The sequence below is a fragment of the Spizellomyces punctatus genome (assembly GCF_000182565.1).
Source record: "Spizellomyces punctatus DAOM BR117 chromosome Unknown supercont1.2, whole genome shotgun sequence".
Lineage (NCBI taxonomy): Eukaryota > Fungi > Chytridiomycota > Chytridiomycetes > Spizellomycetales > Spizellomycetaceae > Spizellomyces > Spizellomyces punctatus.
This window is the reverse complement of record NW_015971538.1, coordinates 1,582,888-1,597,147: the sequence shown is the minus strand read 5'-3', so window position 1 is coordinate 1,597,147 and position 14,260 is coordinate 1,582,888. Positions and strand designations below refer to the sequence as shown.

Below are 14,260 nucleotides of genomic sequence, written 5' to 3'. Positions count from 1 at the left end.
GTATTTGAGCACCTTTTTAAGAGAATATTGTAAATCGGATTGTAGACGCGAACGTCATGGCCAAAGACACGTCCAAGGACACCGCGCCAGTCGCAGCTGCGGAAGACCCCAATAAGGCGGCCAAGGACACAAAGACTGCTAAAGACAAACCGTTGAGCGAAGAAGAGAAGAAGAAGCTGGAGGAAGAAGAGGAACTGGTGCGTTGAGTGAACTCTGGATGTTCTGGAGATATCTCGCGGCCATCAATGGCACTCGCCATCCGGCATCTCGCCTAGGCCCGAGTAACAGAGACTAACGGACAATGAAGAATGGACCGCTTATTTCTCGCATGCTAACACGTACGGTTGCTTTTAGTCTGAAGAGGATAGACAGTTGAAGGAAGAGCTGGAGATGTTGGTTGAACGTTTAAAGGTCGGTTTCAGTCTCCGTCCCAAGTTCAACTAGATTATAACATATGAATAAAATGTCAGGAAACGAATACCAGCCTTTATAAGCCGGCTCTGGAAACCTTGCGCACCCTCATCCGTACCGCGACTTCGTCCATGACTTCCGTCCCAAAACCTCTCAAGTTCCTGAGACCGCATTACCAAGCCCTCATTGAAGTGTACGAAAGATGGTCTGAAGGGGATAACAAGGTGAAAACCGTACATTCCACAAGTTTAATTTACCCGTATAATATCTGATGCCCTTTTCTGTTGGCAGAGATTCCTGGCGGACATCCTCTCTGTTCTATCAATGTCTTATGCCGAAGAAGGGAAACGAGAGAGCTTGCGTTACAGATTACTTGGATCAGCAGAGCCAGCAGGGTCGTGGGGGCATGAATACGTGAGGTTCGTTTTACTTCTCTGCTCGATAAGACCTTCACGAAATGTGCTAAAATAGTACGCAGGCATCTTGCTTCCGAGTTGATTGGCGAGTATGCGGCGTTGAATGAGAAGGATGAAGACACAGAACATGTTTTGAATCAGGCTTTGGAAATTGTTCCCTTTCTGTTGAAACACAATGCCGAAGCAGATGCGGTGGACCTCATGCTTGAACTGGAGGCTTTGGACCACCTTTCACAGTTCGTGGATAAAGACACATATGCACGTGTTTGCTTGTACTTGATCAGGTACACCTGAGCTGCTATCGGCCGCGGTAATTATGTAACTGATCAACACCACCTCGTAGCTGCGTGCAGTACGTTGCCCCTCCTGATGACATTGCGTGTTTGAAGACAGCACATACGATCTATCGCGATCAGGAGCAATACCCGCAGGCATTACAGGTTTCGATGAGGATGGGCGACCAGCGAATGATTCGCGCTGATTTCAATGATTGTCCAGATCTGTAGGTTGCTGTGTCATATTTTATTCGTGGCAATAATGATACTGAACGGGAACACAATCATAGCTTGATGCAAAAGCAGCTCGCCTTTATGCTGGCGAGACAGCAGATCAATGTTCCAACCGAGGATGAAGATATCCAGGAGATTTTGAACAATACCCGGCTGTCCGAAAACTATCTCGCTCTTGCTCGGGACCTTGATGTTATGGAAGCAAAGACGCCCGACGATATCTACAAGAGTCATTTGGAAAAAGATCGGCCTGGCTTTGGCGGCGGCAATGTCGATTCTGCTAAGCAGAACTTGGCCTCCACGTTCGTGAACGCTTTTGTCAATATCGGATTCGGGAGCGACAAGCTTATGACCGCATCGGAAGATGGAAACTGGATATACAAGAACAAAGAGCATGGCATGATGAGCGCTGCTGCTTCACTTGGCGCCATTCTACTGTGGGATGTCGAAATTGGTCTGACCCAGATCGACAAATATCTGTACTCTCAAGAAGATTTCATCAAGGCCGGTGCCTTGCTAGCCATCGGCTTAGTGAACGCTGGCGTGCGTAACGAATCCGATCCTGCTCTTGCTCTCCTGTCAGAGTACGTAACTAGCAAAACCACCATTTTGCGGATTGCGGCGATAGTCGGCTTGGGTATAGCATATGCAGGCTCGGCGCGACAAGATCTGATGGATCTTCTCGTTCCGCTTGTCGGCGAGCATTCGCTGCCAATGGAGATCTCGTCTTTGGCGACACTCTCCCTTGGATTGATCTTTGTGGGCCAAGGAGGTTCAGAAGTCGTCAGCACTGCGGTACATACTCTGATGATGGATCGGGATGAGTCGGATTTGAAGGATCCTTACGCCATATTTATGGGACTTGGCTTGGCATTACTCTTCTTGGGTTGGTGATGTGGTTTCTCCTATGTTGTTGACGCGGATATCTTACGCAACGGTTCTGTCTCCAGGAAGACAACAAGAAGCAGACGCTACATTGGCTGTTTTGGAAGTGATGGAGAATTCCTTGGCGAAGACCTTTATGGTACTTCTGGACACATGTGCTTATGCTGGTAAGGTTGCATCATTGAGAATAGCAACTCTTTCAGCTGCTAAGAATCGTCCCAACTTGGAGGCACCGGCAACGTATTGAGCATCCAGCGAATGTTACATTACTGCAATGACCATATCGACCCTGAGAAGGAGAACGACCGTTTCCAAGCATTTGCTGTCATTGGCATTGCATTGATTGCCATGGGAGAGGATATCGGGACGGAGATGGCTCTCCGCTCATTCAATCATCTGGTAATGATGATATATACGCAGTTTGGATGTACTTCAGTTTACTGACCTGGAGCATTGGCCGATATGTAGATGCACTACGGCGAACCCGTGATCCGCCGTGCCGTTCCACTTGCACTAGGCTTACTCTGCGCATCCAACCCCCTTGTACATGTTCTCGACGTTTTGAGCAAGTATTCACATGACAATGACCCAGATGTTGCAATCAATGCAATCTTCGCGATGGGTTTGGTTGGCGCTGGCACGAACAACGCGCGATTGGCGCAAATGCTGCGGCAGCTTGCCACGTATTACCACAAGGAAGCAAATCACCTCTTTATAGTCCGAATCGCTCAGGTATGTATGTGTGCGAATCATATATCTAACGAAGGTTCCTAGATGATAACTGTTTCAACGATTTACTTCCAGGGTTTGGTGCATATGGGTAAAGGCACGTTGACAATCAATCCTTTCCACACAAATCGGACGTTATTATCCCCGGTAGCTGTAGCTGGGCTATTGGTGAACTTGGTTGCATTCACAGACGCCAAGAATCGTAGGTTTTCTGCGTTACTTCTTTGCTATATCTTAGACTAATCTTGCGTTTTGCAGTGATATTTGGTCGAGGACACTATCTACTGTATCACCTGATCATAGCAGCGTATCCTCGCCTGCTAATGACGCTGGATGAGAACCTGAAGCCTTTCCCAGTGACAGTGCGCGTTGGACAAGCTGTGGAGGTTGTCGGTCAGGCTGGTCGTCCAAAGACAATCACTGGCTTCCAGACACACTCCACCCCTGTACTCCTAGCATACACTGAGCGAGCTGAGCTTGCAAGCGAGGAATGGATACCACTCGCGAGCGTGTTAGAAGGCTTTGTGATTTTGAAGAAGAACCCTGAGGTGCGTATTACTTATGGGTCAGTTATCTCATGGCACGGCTTTAACGTGCTTTTTCTAATGACAGTACATGGACGAAGATATGGAGACTGCAGGGAAATAAGGTGGATAGTGGGGGTATCGGCTGGTGCAGGATGCCTAGTAAATATACTCTGTGTAAACGCTTTGAGGGTGTAATGCAGCCTGCCATTTGATTCAACTCCCCAGCCTGGACGTATTTTACATGGCACTATCCGGTCTGAGGACAGGTGGGGGGCCAACACTTGACGCACAAGCCCATGTATGGGGTACGTACGCTTTCCCTGGTTGCCACGATCCATGCCTTCCCTTACTATTCAAGTGTCGCCAAAAATGTGGGTACCGCTACAGGGATGTTTCTATGTGTGAAGCCAGCGAACCACCTCACTAGGTAACATTTAGGAGAGGAGGATTATAAAGACTTCAAAACGTCGGTCTTGGTGCGCGCCATTTACGATCTTCCGTTATCGGGCGACCTTTTTGAAGGACCGCCCTACGGCAACGAGGTATAAGCGACCTTTGGTAAAATATGTTAAAGAACAGGAGTTGGCAGCGGGTTTGATGAGCTTTTAAACAAAGAGACGTGGCGGTGGTGGCACAGGTATGGCTGAGCTGAGCGGAGCTTGAATATGGGTTAGCGATGGGACCATGGTCTGCTTTCCAGATATTCGCAAGCATCTTACAAGTTTCACAAGATTTCGAATGAAAAGGCTCTTGCCAAAACATTAAATTTCAAATGCCCCTAAATTGCAAGTTCGAAGGGTGCACTGTATGCACCACTTTCCGATGAACAGTTACGCAAAAGCCTTTGGCTGTATCCCAAGTCCATAGAGCATGTTTCGTAGAGAGAGTCTACGTTCGTACTTGGTGCATTGTGCAATCTCTCTCTTCCAGAACTGACTGGTTTTGAGCTCCGCGATCTGGTTATTTAAAGAAAATTCTCCGGTCACAGTAGATAAAGTAGGGATCTTGCACATCTCTCATACCGGGCCAACCTCCCACAAAAGATTGACAAACCAGCTCAATCATTAGAGGGCCAAACATAGCTGTCTAGTTCTAAACGGGTTTTAGGGGAGCATCCTCGGAGTACTTGATCTGAATTTTGCTCTGACAGGGCCCGCTCTGAGAATCTCTTTACTTTCCCTTGTCATGAACATTTTTTATTCAAGAATGGTTTAATCTTGCCGACTGGACTTGATATCGTATGTCATTATCGGCAGATTTCTCCAGCCCCCTATACCCAACAAGAGCCTCTCATTATGAAGCTTCCCAAGCGCCGAACCCCTCGTCCAAGACCAACCATTAGACCCGAATGCCGTACAGCCAACACTGGCCTCATGATGGAAAGCATCTTTGGTTGTGTTCATACTCCCAGGCCGGAACAGCATCCCAGCAGCATACCATCACTGACAATCGGAGATTTGGTGTGGGCAAAAGTGGGAACAACTCCCTTTTGGCCGGCGCAGGTGCGTGCTCATATGCCTCAATTAATGAATTAGAAAGTGCAAGCGCACGAGTTGGATTGGATTTTTCTGGAAAGGAGATGATGTCGTGTTTACTTTCTTATTAACTTCCTAAAGCTGACTAGTCACACTACTCGATGGACTTAGGTCGTCGATCCAAGTCTTATACCCTCCCGAAAGCGCCCATTTCTACCCCCGAAGGATACTGCATCAGTTTTGGTGCAGTTTTTCGCCAAGTACGATTGGTAAGTGGCATATCTCCGATCTGCCGTCATTAATGCTACGGACTGGGTTGATATTTTGCGTGAAATCATAGTGCATACATAACTCCGGGACCGCAATTACTCCCTTTTGCACCACATCTCATTTCAAAGTGCGCTCGATCGAAGTCACGGCTCTTCAAAATCGCCGTGGAGGAGGCTCTAGCTGCAGGACGGAAAGGACAGCCATCTTCTCCGGCAGACAATATATCACTGCAGAATAGCCAGGGGATTCCTCTCCCCAACGCGGAGGTCAAATTGCGATTTCGTCATACCAGACTGCCATCAAGTTCCGCAGATGTTTGTGCGAGAACCGTGCAACAGAGAGACGCTCAACCTGTCCGGATGCTGACACCTCCACCGCGTTCCACCCTATCATTCAAATATGATAACCATGGTATGCTTCCTATTAACGACTGCCTGACCCCGCCATCTCCGCCGAAACCAATACACCGATTTTGTGGTCTCGATGAGCTATCGCGGCAGGCAGTCCTGGAAATTGAGGTGAGCGAATACAGCACCCTGTTTACGTCCTTAAGTCACGATCCAGGTGAAATCTAATAATACTCATATTCCCTAGCGTATGAAGCAGCAATCCGCGCTCGTCAACATACAACTAAAACGAAAGTCGTCGCTGGACAATAGTGGGGACTTTTGCTTACATAAATTCGCAATGCTAGCATCATCTTCGAATTGACGACGATTGGTTAAACATCTGTATTTGATTGAAGAGAAAAGGCCGCAAAACAACCTGAAAAAAAAAAGATTGATTGAACTCGGATATCTTAAGCTTCATGAGGTTTTACCAGAGCCATTTATTTGTTTACATGCCTGTGAATTTGGCAAACTATGATGATGAAGGGAATGATTGGAAAATTCTCCTTCTTTAAATTGATACTGTGTAGTTTGGTAGATGCTTCAATTTCCACTTTTAGGGACAAATAATGACCAGGCTCTTTCTTCTTTTGAATGATGTTATGACGGGGGCGCTCGACGTGAACAATACTGGGGCATAAAATGGGGATCATATCAGCCGAGAGGGGAGCATGACAGAGAATCGTAATCATACTTGCGTTAGACATCTTTGGAAGCATACTGGAGTTTAAGGGCACCAGTACTTAGGCGAGCAGTCAGATTGTGCCCTCTATTCTTTCTCTAACGATGTCTGGGGGAAACGACACGCAACCTCTCGGTACTCTTCAGATTTTGGACCAAATTCCCTCTACAACACCAGGAAGTTCTACATGCACTGATACCCTACCACTATCAGCCGAGGAGCCATTTACTCTCGAGACTTTAGGACAGCTCATCCGTGCGCACAGGCGACAATGTAAAACGCTTATTCTAGCTCGGGTGGAAACCGTGGAGGGGCGAATGTTTTACTATTCAGCCCATCAGTTGAACAAAGTAATATTCAGGAAGTTTGGAAAGGAGGGAGAATATCTATTCAGGCTATATGCGTTGAATCCGTTAACCAACACGGAAATTGTGGGAGATGTCCGATACTTTGCAGTGGAGGCACACGACGACGGAAAGGATGACGATCGAGAGGACGCAGACTGGAAAGGTCGTCGACATCTTGGTCCTTCAACCACGTCGCGACGGCAGTCATATAGTGAAATGCGCCGGAGCTCCATGTCGACCTTGATGCGAAACTCCTTGGGAAGTAGAAGGTCGTCGATTCGCGTGGCTGAAGTCGCCGGACCAGTAGATGCCGACCTCCAAGGAATTGCCGCTGCCTCCACAAAGGGAAGCATGGATTTGAAAGTGGAAATTTCTCGTGCGTCCCGAGGAGACCTCGCCATCATGCAGACTTTGGATCGTCTGCGTGAAGAACGGGAGCGAAAGGTTGAACAGGACGCTTTGACCAAACGATTGAAGATGCAGTTAAAGGACCGCAGAGAAAAGGTCAAACAGAAGGCGGAGCAAAAAGGAGACGGGGACGGCAGGGCGACAGGGAATCTCCAAAGTTTAAGGTCTGCCAGCTTGGAGAATTTGAAGCTTCCTGACAAGGAGGTACGATTGAAAAGTGCACCCGACCTTTCTCGGATGGCGTCCTATGTGGCCGATTTGCCAGTTTCCATGAACGACCTTCATACATCACTTTCTGTGACATCTTTATCATCTGTTGGTCAACGAGATAGCAGCTGTGACCAATCTAGCTCGCCCGCTCAACGGCACCTTGCACTTGGTGCAAGCAATGAGGAGAGAAAATTCGTCTCCACTCCTGATGGGTTGAATGCTGGATCTCTACAGGTCCCTTCTTCAGGACTCACGGGTCGACGTCTATCGTCACCGAACGAATTGAACACGTTTCTTTCCACCGCTCTCAGAAGGGGGAGTACTGGCGGCACCCCAGATACTCCGACATTTAAGTTGATCATTCGCCCAAAGACCATGGAAAGCGTCCGCAAATCTGATGACGCCTTGACTGGACAGGTACCAAGTCCCGTGGAGTCTAGACGGAAGCCTTCCATTGTCTCCACGTCAGGAGACATGCTGAATAGATATAGTGCATCAAAAAGAGTGGAGTTTCTCTCACCTCATCAGCAGCCCCCCAAAGTAGCGGACGAGGAGGAGCAACGAACAGTCCAAAGAACATTGTCTGAACAGTCCAAAGGTCAGGAGGATGACATGGAAGCGTGGAAGGCGGAGCTGCAAAATGTCAAATCAGCATCACACGAGAGCGTTACCGGAGAGGATCAAGCAAAGGGCTGGAGACTTGCAGCACGCAAACTTTCAGCGTCCCTTGGCAATGGACTGGATGGAATGAATAGGCTACGTTCTCGATCAGTTGGACATGTAAACAGGGACTCCCAGCATCGGGGGAGCATTGGAGATTTTGTGCGAAGCAGTAGGAGTAATCGAAGGAGCAAAAGTGGAAAAGGCGGCCTGAGTCCATCAACCGCTGATCTACGAGACACTTATAAAGCTGTTTTCATTGGAACGGATGATGACTTTCTACAGAGAGCTTGCGTTAGGAAGATGTTTGAGCTGAATGCCTTGGAAACTGGTGATGCGTCACTATTTGAGATACCAACGGAAGTCCTGGAAAGCGAAGGTATGCATTGGCAGCTCAAAATTGCTAAATTATGATTAATCCTATTGCAACAGGTATCGACCTCCCAAATGGTGTGCACGAAGAAGAAGAAGAAGGCTCCGCAGCGACTCTGGCACAGCAAGATCCTTACCACGACAGATACCAAGCACCAACCGTAAATCCCGACGCATTGGGATCGCGACCTTGGCGTGAGTTCTTTCGATCGGGGTCTATCGCGCATTTCCTGGGTGATAGCCGCAATAGCCTTAGCTTTGACCGCAAGAATCTGGGACAATCTCTGATAAGACATCGAACGAAGCTGTTGGCCGCATACCTGGTTGCTGCCGGTACGTCTCTGCGCTTCTCAGGATTGTCTTCTGCGAATTTGTATATTGCAATTGGATTAGCGTCGGCAGTTTTTATTGTGTTGGGAATTTTACTGTACGTATTACATAGACCCAAATCGGACGTGGAGTCCGAAGTTTAGAACTTTATCAATTAGCCCATAGCTGTAGCGAGTAATAGTTTGATATTTCAAGACGATACTTTCATTGTGCCTCTGGATTTAGTTCCAACAGTGTTTGGTCAGGCTTGAACTTAATAAGAATACTAATAACCATCTGAAGTTTATGGGCGCTCTGCGATGATGTGATCCGCATTGGTCCAGTGGTTAGGATTCCGCGCTCTCACCGCGGCGGCCGGGGTTCGATTCCCCGATGCGGAATTGTTTTTGACTGTTTGACTTGTCGCTGCATGCAACATTGAGAATGACTGTGCCGCGCCTGGTGGTACGGCTGGTGAGTGAGTCAGAGGTTCAATGAGCAGGTTGTTTGCCACCCACTGTCGAGGATTGAAAACGCAATCTGGCTTTGGACGTCGAGTCAGCGGGTCGCTTGTCTCTGCTCGTACGGGCATTTTTGCTGGCTACCCGTGTCCCCGTTGGCATACGCATACATTCTCGGGCATTCAGCAAGATCTTGAAAAATGATGCGCGAAGTAGTCCGCATCCTCCTGGTTGGAGATGGTGAGATATGAAGTATTCTGAGGGGATTTGGGTGTACCACTGCGATGTCACAGTCGGCTTATCCGATTCTGTTGTGTAGAGCAAGTGGGAAAGAGTACGCTTATCACGTCTCTGATCAAAGAGACATTTGTTCCAAATGTAAGAAATCTAAGAAACCCGAGTCGTGACGCCTCTACCAGCTGGATGCTCAAAAAGCGTTTGCCTCTGATTCTCATTAGATTCAGCACGTTGTACCGGAAGTTACAATCCCTCCAGAATGGACGCGTGAGAAAGTGACTACCCGCATTGTCGACTCTTCGCGTATGTTGAAACGTCTTGGCCCGGCCTATTTTGCCACTTGAAATATCTGACCGCATCAAATTCAGCCCGGCCTGAAAACAGAGAGCAGCTTGATACCGAAGTGCGAAGAGCGGACGTTATTTGCATTGTATACGCTATCAACAAACCGGAGACATTTGCCCACGTGGGCGATTTTTGGTTGCCATACATACGAAAGTTAGGACGGAATGTAAGATAAAGATTGTGTGAGGAGGTGATGGAATTATGCTGATTATTAGTCTTACAGGTTCCAGTAGTGCTTGTAGGAAACAAAATTGACGTAAGAGGGAAAGATATCACGAATGAGGCGCTGGAGGAACAAATAATGCCGATCATGAATGAGTTCAAGGTAGGAAACACATAACTGGTGGGAAACTATCCGGTATGCACTCTTTTAACTAGCCAGGGTTGGTAAATAGGAAGTAGAAACATGTGTCGAATGTTCGGCAAAACAGCCATTGAACGTGTCGGAAGTCTTCTATTTTGCTCAAAAAGCGGTCCTTCACCCGACGGCGCCTCTCTATGACTCTCGCGAGCATGTAAGAATTCTAGTAGGAAATGCGATATACTGTGGCAGCTAACGATTAACCTACATGCAGACATTGAAACCCGCATGTATAGAGGCACTAAGGCGCATTTTCAAACTGTGTGACCTTGATAAGGACGGAATATTAAATGACGAGGAAATTAACGAGTTTCAGGTTAATCGTCACATCCTAGGTGTTGAGAGACTGGCATACTAATAAATGAATGAAAACAGACAAAGTGCTTTGGTGCTCCGCTTCAAAGACAGGAACTAGAGAGCGTTAAAGAAGTTGTCCGAGAGAACGAGGTGGAAGGGGTGGTAGATAATGGCCTTACCGAGATTGGTAAGTTCCACCCGTTTTCAATTTCACCGGAGGACACCCATTCATGCTTCCACATATATAGGCTTCCTCTTTTTGCATACTTTGTTTATACAGCGCGGGCGGTTGGAAACCACCTGGACAGTACTGCGACGTTTCGGTTACGGCGATGATTTGTCTCTGAGAGAAGAGTTCCTCTGCCCACCGTAAGTTGACTCATAAGCTCTCCTCGGTTCCAGCTTTATGTGTTGGAGTTGAACTTATGGCATGCGTCCAGATACGAAATTACCCCGGGTGGCTCTGTTGAGCTCAGTAGTGACGGCTACAAGTTCTTCATTGATCTATTCCAAACATTTGATCAGGTGAACCATTTCGGGATATCTCTGACCACAACATACATGTGCTAAAATTGTAATCTACTATCAGGATAAAGATGGTGCCTTGAAAGAAGCAGAATTGGCCGAATTATTTTCTACGGCACCTGGAAATCCGTGGGAATCAACAGGCTTCCCGGAGACGACACTTACTGACGAGTCTGGTGCTGTGACCCTTCAAGGCTTCCTTGCGCAATGGAGGTGGGCTACTGTGTTGAAAGTTGGAAATCTTCTTGTTCTTACAAGACTTCGCCGGTAGTATGACGACTCTACTGGATCACAAGACGACTCTGGCTTACCTGGCTTACTTGGGCTATAACGGAGATACGACGACTGCGCTGAAGGTAACGCGCCCACGAAAAGCAGACCGACGCCGAGGCAAAGTGCAGCGGAACGTTTTCCTGTGCTACGTTTTTGGTGCCACAGGTTCAGGCAAGGTGCGGAAAAGGAAGTTTCGGGGTACAATCATGGCAAATGAAATTGAAATTGACTGACATATCCCGTCTGCCATATCCAGACAGCCTTGTTACGAAGTCTAGTTAACAAGCCATTTGAGGAACCATACGTTCCAACCACCAGATCGTATTCCGTCGTAAATTCTGTGGAAATTGGTGGGGCGGAGAAGTATTTGGTGGTAAGCAGATGATCCCAGAGACACAATTCTTGGACTCGACTAAAGCATCTTTGCAAACTCAGATGCAGGAATTTGGGCCAAAATTTGACTCTGAAGTGCTTCAGAACCGAAAGAGACTAGAGGCATGCGATGTTTTGTGTTTTCTATATGATTCTGGAGACGTTAACTCCTTTGCTTATGTCGCCAATCTCAGGGTAAGCATTGATGGCTGATATTTCCGCTGCCAGCTGTATTTTCTCAAAATCGTGCTTTTTTCTTGCAGAATCGCTATGAGATTGACCACTTACCATGCGTCTTCGTGGCTACCAAGAGTGACACGGATCTTGTGCCACAGGTGGGCATCATCCCTGGATTATTCATGAGATGCATTCACGTGATTATGACATCCCTTGTGATCTAGCGATATGATATGCAACCCGATGCCTATTGTCGTGGACTAGGTCTTGCGGTTCCAATAAGTGTATCAATAAAGGATAATGTGACCGCGGAGCTCTTTGGAATGCTTGTTGGCGTTGCGATGGAACCGTAAGTCACTCCTTCGCAATGTGCTATTTTCATTTTTGGATTATTCACAATTGTATTCGCAGCGGCGTCGCGATCCCAGGAACAAACAGAGGACCGGCCAACTTACGAGTGGTGCGTTATGTTACCTTAACAGCTACCGTAGCAGCAATAATAGCGGCAGGATTTTTGGGTTACCGGATCTTACATAATATTAAACAGAGTTCGTGAACAGCTGCATAATCCATAGAGAATATTGCATACTGAGAGTATTTCAATGAGAGTTCCACAGAAAATATATTATCCCAGTGAAGTACACAGCCTATCTATGTTAGTTGAGCTGCCTGAAAACGAGTAGCCAGAGAATAAATGTCTATCAAAATATCCAGGAAATTCACCCAAAAAACGAGACATACCTTCTCGTAAAGCGATTCCACCACGTGACCCATGTTTTTGATGGTATCTAGCGTTGCCTCATATGTTTTCTAGAATCGGAACGGTACGCGTCAAGATACATCGTAACCAGGTTACATGTGAGAGATCTTACATCTGCCTCGCGTTCATCAAACACTTCCAGACATCCGGCTCCTTGATCCAGAATTCCACTAAACACTTTATCAAGAATCATCTGGGACAGTCTTCGGACAGTAGATTGACTTTTTAGCATTCTACGATTCTTTAACGTTAGCCACACAGACCACTCACTTAGTTTCGACAGACGTTGTAGGAAGCTTCACCAATTCAGCAACATGAGCGATTTCAACCCGAGAGAAGGGCTCAATGATTCGCAGCAAATTTTGTTCAAATAAGGTGTCGTACAGTGCAGCCAGGTGGGAGCGTATGATGGGATCATTTCCTAGCTCTGTAGGACGCCAACATACTATTTTTAGGATCTACAGCAGATGCCGGACTTTGCCTACGGACACTGACCTTCTTTGTATTTTGCCAAAGCTTGCTCAAACTCTAGAAGGGACCGATTTTGATGGGCGCTTGCGATGGCGCGCATTGCTTCGACTTGAGATCCAGCATACCGCAGGGCCAGTTTGCTATTTACAATAGCATTGACATCTTCTGACTTGAAGGAGAATGAATTTCTCGCTCAGATATGGGTGACAAGCGATGGTTGGTTCACGCACCAGGTTCAGCATTATTTTGCACAGTAACATGTACTTTAGAGCGAGGACAGCCCGCCTGTCATCCTGTGATGCAAAGCTTTCTAATGTTTCGTAAAAGTACGAGTATCTAGAGAAGAAAAGAGTGATTCGCAAGGAGCCCCCATCATTGCGTCCAGTGGTCCATTCCACCTACGCTGTTTTGTAGTCCTTCTCTTCGGCATGCAAGATTCCTGACTGCATATCAAGCTGAGCCTGCATCAAGGGTGGGCAGTAAATTGAATTGGCTGATGTACGCGCTGAGGTCAACGCTGCACGCGATTTTGCCAGGTTGCGCAAGGCATGATAGGCTCTACTTTCAAGTAGCTGAACTTCCATCAATACATTCTTGTCATCCAATCGCTTCAACTCTTTTAGCAGGGATGCGATGAGCGTAAGGGCATCCGAGTATGATTTGTTATCCAAATAAAGAGCCACTAGCCGAGTCTCCAACGCCTGTCGCAAAAATATGCGTTTCTCGTTCAGGGCCCATTGAATGGATTCCCTGCACACGTCGATTTGAAGAGGAATAGAGTCTGGGATATCCGCAAAAAGATCGAGTAGCGTTCTTATGAGTTTGGCAGTCTTTGCTTTGGATGTGTTGGCCAAATACGACGGCGACGCCCGAATGAGTTGTCCCAGTTCCTGCGCTCTCTTAGTATCCCGATAAAGCTCTCCTAACTTCAAAAAGGCGGCCTCCCTGACTCTAACTTCTTCCTCGGTGCCCCCTGTGGCATCATTGACTAGGTTCTGATAAGCAATGATGGCCTGGTCCGGAGACGTCTTGGCCAGCTCATCGGCTTGCGTAAGGGAATCGGCTAGTGTCCCGCCAGACATTTTTTCTCGCGAATAGTGCTAATTGAATGGTAGTGAATTTAGATCACGGTGCAAAGATGTCGCTCGCAATATTAATAAGGGCGCTTCCAAGAATGATTGTCTGCAAATCTCGACAAGTTCTGAATGCACTTGAACGCGTCATCCGTGCAGGCAGGACGACTCTGCGTGAGTGCAGCGCCACAGGTTCTTCATTGGTCTGATTTGATGACGTACACTCATGGCTTAGACTGTTGGCTTAGTGCACCCTATCCGACGGGTCATCGATCGATTACCATTGTCCTGCCGTCAGTTGTCGTCGTC

At 47.4% G+C, this 14,260-nt stretch overlaps 5 protein-coding genes and 1 non-coding gene across 6 annotated transcripts; 5 read left to right on the top strand and 1 right to left on the bottom strand.

The window, feature by feature from the left end:
* Positions 1-56: 56 nt before the first annotated feature.
* On the top strand, positions 57-3,598 carry SPPG_01486 (proteasome regulatory particle base subunit RPN1; the record flags this gene model as incomplete). The annotated part of the gene is made up of 13 exons (XM_016749804.1): positions 57-197; positions 355-411; positions 471-635; positions 703-830; positions 890-1,111; positions 1,171-1,329; positions 1,393-2,222; positions 2,287-2,388; positions 2,451-2,620; positions 2,690-2,953; positions 3,026-3,152; positions 3,209-3,498; positions 3,563-3,598. 13 exons carry the CDS (start codon positions 57-59, stop codon positions 3,596-3,598), a joined length of 2,691 nt encoding a protein of 896 aa, XP_016612079.1.
* A 975-nt stretch (positions 3,599-4,573) lies between these two features.
* Positions 4,574-6,170, top strand: SPPG_01485 (uncharacterized protein). Its single transcript, XM_016749803.1, has 4 exons — positions 4,574-4,979; positions 5,124-5,221; positions 5,293-5,740; positions 5,817-6,170. Exons 1-4 carry the CDS (start codon positions 4,773-4,775, stop codon positions 5,931-5,933), a joined length of 870 nt encoding a protein of 289 aa, XP_016612078.1. The 5' UTR covers positions 4,574-4,772; the 3' UTR covers positions 5,934-6,170.
* A 139-nt stretch (positions 6,171-6,309) lies between these two features.
* SPPG_01484 (uncharacterized protein) lies at positions 6,310-8,839 on the top strand. The gene is made up of 2 exons (XM_016749802.1): positions 6,310-8,297; positions 8,351-8,839. The coding sequence occupies exons 1-2, from the start codon at positions 6,398-6,400 to the stop codon at positions 8,761-8,763; spliced, it is 2,313 nt and encodes a 770-aa protein (XP_016612077.1). The 5' UTR covers positions 6,310-6,397; the 3' UTR covers positions 8,764-8,839.
* Positions 8,840-8,928: 89 nt separating this feature from the next.
* On the top strand, positions 8,929-9,000 carry SPPG_10029. The gene has a single exon. It is a non-coding gene; the product is annotated as a tRNA-Glu (tRNA).
* Positions 9,001-9,101: 101 nt separating this feature from the next.
* SPPG_01483 (small GTP-binding protein domain) lies at positions 9,102-12,341 on the top strand. Its single transcript, XM_016749801.1, has 17 exons — positions 9,102-9,300; positions 9,380-9,438; positions 9,519-9,600; positions 9,666-9,808; positions 9,866-9,967; positions 10,038-10,157; positions 10,218-10,319; positions 10,379-10,487; positions 10,549-10,669; positions 10,741-10,825; positions 10,890-11,038; positions 11,097-11,274; positions 11,355-11,471; positions 11,534-11,665; positions 11,734-11,805; positions 11,872-11,996; positions 12,059-12,341. The coding sequence occupies exons 1-17, from the start codon at positions 9,261-9,263 to the stop codon at positions 12,201-12,203; spliced, it is 1,881 nt and encodes a 626-aa protein (XP_016612076.1). The 5' UTR covers positions 9,102-9,260; the 3' UTR covers positions 12,204-12,341.
* On the bottom strand, positions 12,161-14,103 carry SPPG_01482 (proteasome regulatory particle lid subunit RPN6). Its single transcript, XM_016749800.1, has 7 exons — positions 13,281-14,103; positions 13,109-13,214; positions 12,903-13,047; positions 12,678-12,834; positions 12,520-12,610; positions 12,389-12,457; positions 12,161-12,316 (listed from the first exon to the last, which is right to left on the bottom strand). Exons 1-7 carry the CDS (start codon positions 13,958-13,960, stop codon positions 12,299-12,301), a joined length of 1,266 nt encoding a protein of 421 aa, XP_016612075.1. The 5' UTR covers positions 13,961-14,103; the 3' UTR covers positions 12,161-12,298.
* Positions 14,104-14,260: the final 157 nt, after the last annotated feature.